This window comes from Cyprinodon variegatus, unplaced genomic scaffold (assembly GCF_000732505.1).
Source record: "Cyprinodon variegatus isolate N-32 unplaced genomic scaffold, C_variegatus-1.0 Scaffold476, whole genome shotgun sequence".
NCBI lineage: Eukaryota > Metazoa > Chordata > Actinopteri > Cyprinodontiformes > Cyprinodontidae > Cyprinodon > Cyprinodon variegatus.
Window position 1 is genome coordinate 33,305 of NW_015150929.1, and position 3,515 is coordinate 36,819.

Consider the following 3,515-nt stretch of genomic DNA (forward strand, 5'->3'; position numbering starts at 1 on the left):
AAAAGGAGTTTTATTGAGTTTAATACAGGGGCGGCTTGAAGTCAGATATGTGTACATTCCACTTTACAATTCATACAATTAAATCTTAAAATGTACAATTTACAAGGTTTACATGGTTCAACGCGTTTCCAACCACAAAAATAAAAAAAAAAGCACTTATTTTCATAAGGTCATAAAAATCTAATTCCTTATTGTGTAGCTAATCTAAAATTCAAACGGCCACATATGTAATGTGTTAATATAAGTTAAAATCTTTAGAATAAAAGTTTATAATATCTCCCAGGACAGACGAACACAAAGAATGGCACAAGGATCGCCTATGCGAACGTAAATAAAAAGTTGAACACCGGCTACATGTGGTTAGACATGTATAGATCTCTCACCAAGGATACCAGCATTCAGACACCACCGACATGCTCACAGATCTAGTTTCCACGGATCTGTAATGTGAAATCCATCAGCATTTAGAAGCACAGCTTTTCTGTGATACTGGAAATGCACAGTTAAGAGATCTTTCTGATGGATTACAGCAATATTTCTGACATCCTCGGTCTGGTTTGAGTGAGTGCCAGTCCATCAAAAGAAGAAAGGCAGTTTCAAAAGATTCCTTCTTCCACGTCGTAGTTCAGTCTCGCCGGTTCCAGCCTATTTGATTCATGCGTACTTAAAAAAAAAAGGAAAGAAAAATAAAGCAAAGCTTTGATGTTCAAGTAAACTAAACCAAAACATCATTTCAAACACTGAAATAAAGAGTCAGTTGTGCAGAGGATGCGTGCGCCGAGCCTCTGAATACAAGTGGTGAGGCGGACGACGGCAGGAACTGGATTCACGAGCTCCTCCACGAGCAGCGGCGTAACGACAGTCTGTAGCAGGAGGGACGGAATGAAGCGCAAGAGGAAGACTAGCACTGCAGAAAAGCCCAGCATCGATATGGATGCGGTTGCTAAGGCAACAAGCTCCTAGGACAAGAACGGCATGCAGGAAATGGGAACCCAAAGCCTTTCCATTATGATCACATTAAAAGACGGACAAACTTTGGCTTACACTTTTATAACCGACTAAAACAACTTGATAGGAGCATAAAAACAAAGAGTTCATACTTTGAACAAGGTTATAGAAGTAAAACACAATGTAACGGCAGAAACGTTTATGTTAATTGTGCAAAATTAGAGTCAGATTAGGGATGATGGACTGTTTAAAAGTCAGTCTGGGTAGACAGCTCCGCTTAGGACCAGACACAGATGGAGAGGCGGCGGCTGGCTGGGTGTTAGGGTGGGGGGGGCGTCATATGTGTGTGTTTTTAAAGCAGGGAACAGTAGCCGCCGCAGGATCCGCCACCGGCATCTTCATCTGTGAGCTGAACGGCTCTGCCATGGCTCTCGCTCTGCCACAAACCAGGTGTCTGGATGATCTTCTCCACCAGCTCCTCAAACGCACACTGAACACCGTCCTTCGTCTTTGCACTGGCCTCTGGTGGGGAGTTGGGGGGGTCACCGAATGAAAGAGAAAACATGATCAAAATGGAAAAAAGAGCAGGAAGAGCAACAACAATGTGGCATTGTGGAACAACAGGACACCCTGGATAAATACAAGACGCTGAATAAAAATATACAGAGAATAATAATGAGCTTTATGGCATAAATCAACATATCGGAGCATAACTCTACAAATAATAACATAATAAAACTGAATAAGATTGCAATCAATCTGTTTTAAAGTATTGAATTAGGTCTGGACTTTAGACCATTTTATAGGGTGATCCTGTTCTGATATAAACCAGTGGATTCTTCACCACATAAGTCAGCCATCCACCAATCCATCCGTGTTCCCACAGAAGGAAAGCCTCCACAAACTGAGTGTTCCCGCTGACAGAGCTCTGGATCTATGCAGCTCCTCCAAAGTAACCATGGGTTTAGGGATATCCCGATCGATATAGAAATCGGAAATCCATCCCAATATCAGACACCAGCCTCAGATATAATCAACCTGATGGAAAATAATCCATCATTTATATTTAAAGTTTATACAACTAATTGGTTACTAATAAATGAATCTGTCATTCTCATACCGATTGCTGCCGCCTTTAACATCATATCAGAACAAATAAGGAGCAGAGAGTTATGAGGTGGATCATGAAGCAACCACTCCAAAGTATTACTTTACTAACAGTGCTTTCTTTAGGTTTTACTCTGTTCCAACAGGTATGCACAGCAGCTCTGTGTAGAACAATCATGCAAACTTACCGATGAAAAGCATGGAATGTTTTCTTGCAAACTTCAGTCCTTCAGCTCTGTCTACGTCGTGGTTATCCTGAAACAGGAAACACATTTCGAGGTCTGAGGAGATCCGGTCCAGTGCCACAAACCTGCTGCGTCCTGCTGCAGACCCACTGACCTTATCGATTTTGTTTCCTACCAGCATTTTAACCAGGTCGTTCCTGGTACAGTAGGTCTCCAGCTCGTTCAGCCAGTTGTCAAGCTTTGTGAAGGTATCTCTTCTGGTGACATCATACACTGAGAATGAGTATAAAGCCACAATTTAAAAGTGTTTCTACAGAACAGCGTATTTCAAGGCTGAAAGGTATTCACTCTTAATATAAAGCAGCTCTTAATAGCATTAAGATTAAGGGTTTTTGAGCAAATGTGATGTATCATTTTGAAATGTTGCAACAAGTATGAATACTTTTAGAACATTTGATCTTCTTTGGCAGCTTCTCTTCGGGAACATTTGCTTCTCGTTTGGAAAAGTTAAATCTGAAGTTAAATCTAACAGTAACAAGTCTAATCCTGTTCTTTCATTTTCTTCTAGTGATCTCATTCTTTTTTCATCCGGATCAGAGACCTGCTGAGATAATAAATTTTATACTACTAAAGGTCTCTAGCAAAGATCTGATGCTTTTGGGTGTAAAACCAGATTTCATTGGGAATAGGATGTTCTATTGGTGAATTGCTGGGATTATGTGCTTACATCCTGTGATGCTTTTCTTGTTATTTAATACAGGAAACCTTTATTTACTCCTCAAATGCTCTACACATGTGTGTAAACCTGCGACAGTGGAGGTCTCTACTGTATGGATGAGTAAATTGTCCACTAAATTACTTAAAGCGGTGATTATTCTGTAAATTATATATTCAAAGTTTCCAAGAAATAAGGAGAGGTTTGTTTTTGACTGAATTAAAGCTTTAGTTTTAGTTAGTTTTATGTTGCAATTCATAAAACAGTTAACCTTTTACAATTTTGAATAACTAGATTCTTTACCAGACTGAAATAATTCATCATTTAGTAAAACAACACTGATAGAGACTGTAAAACATGTCTTTAACTGACAATCCACTTAGAGAGAGTCAGTAATTATATCAAAAATGTGAAAAAAAAAATATATATAAACATTTTGCATTTAAGATTAAAAAAAAAAAATCTGTCAATATGCTCTATGAAGAAGTTTGGTCAATTTTTATATTCACCTGGTTTAATTTAGTAAAAAAAAATATATTCTTAGAGGGTTCCTACAGCAT

The 3,515-nt window shown here is 38.8% G+C and overlaps 1 protein-coding gene across 1 annotated transcript in view; it reads right to left on the minus strand.

Annotated features, from left to right (window-relative positions):
* rab18 (RAB18, member RAS oncogene family) overlaps window positions 1–3,515 on the minus strand; it is a 14,195-nt gene continuing 10,680 nt past the window's right edge. Inside the window, exons 5-7 of the mRNA XM_015389849.1 lie at window positions 2,395–2,513; window positions 2,244–2,310; window positions 1–1,470 (exon numbers count right to left, since the gene is read on the minus strand). Coding sequence (XP_015245335.1) covers window positions 1,301–1,470; window positions 2,244–2,310; window positions 2,395–2,513 — 356 coding nt within the window. The 3' untranslated portion in view covers window positions 1–1,300. The remainder of the gene's footprint in view (window positions 1,471–2,243; window positions 2,311–2,394; window positions 2,514–3,515) is intronic.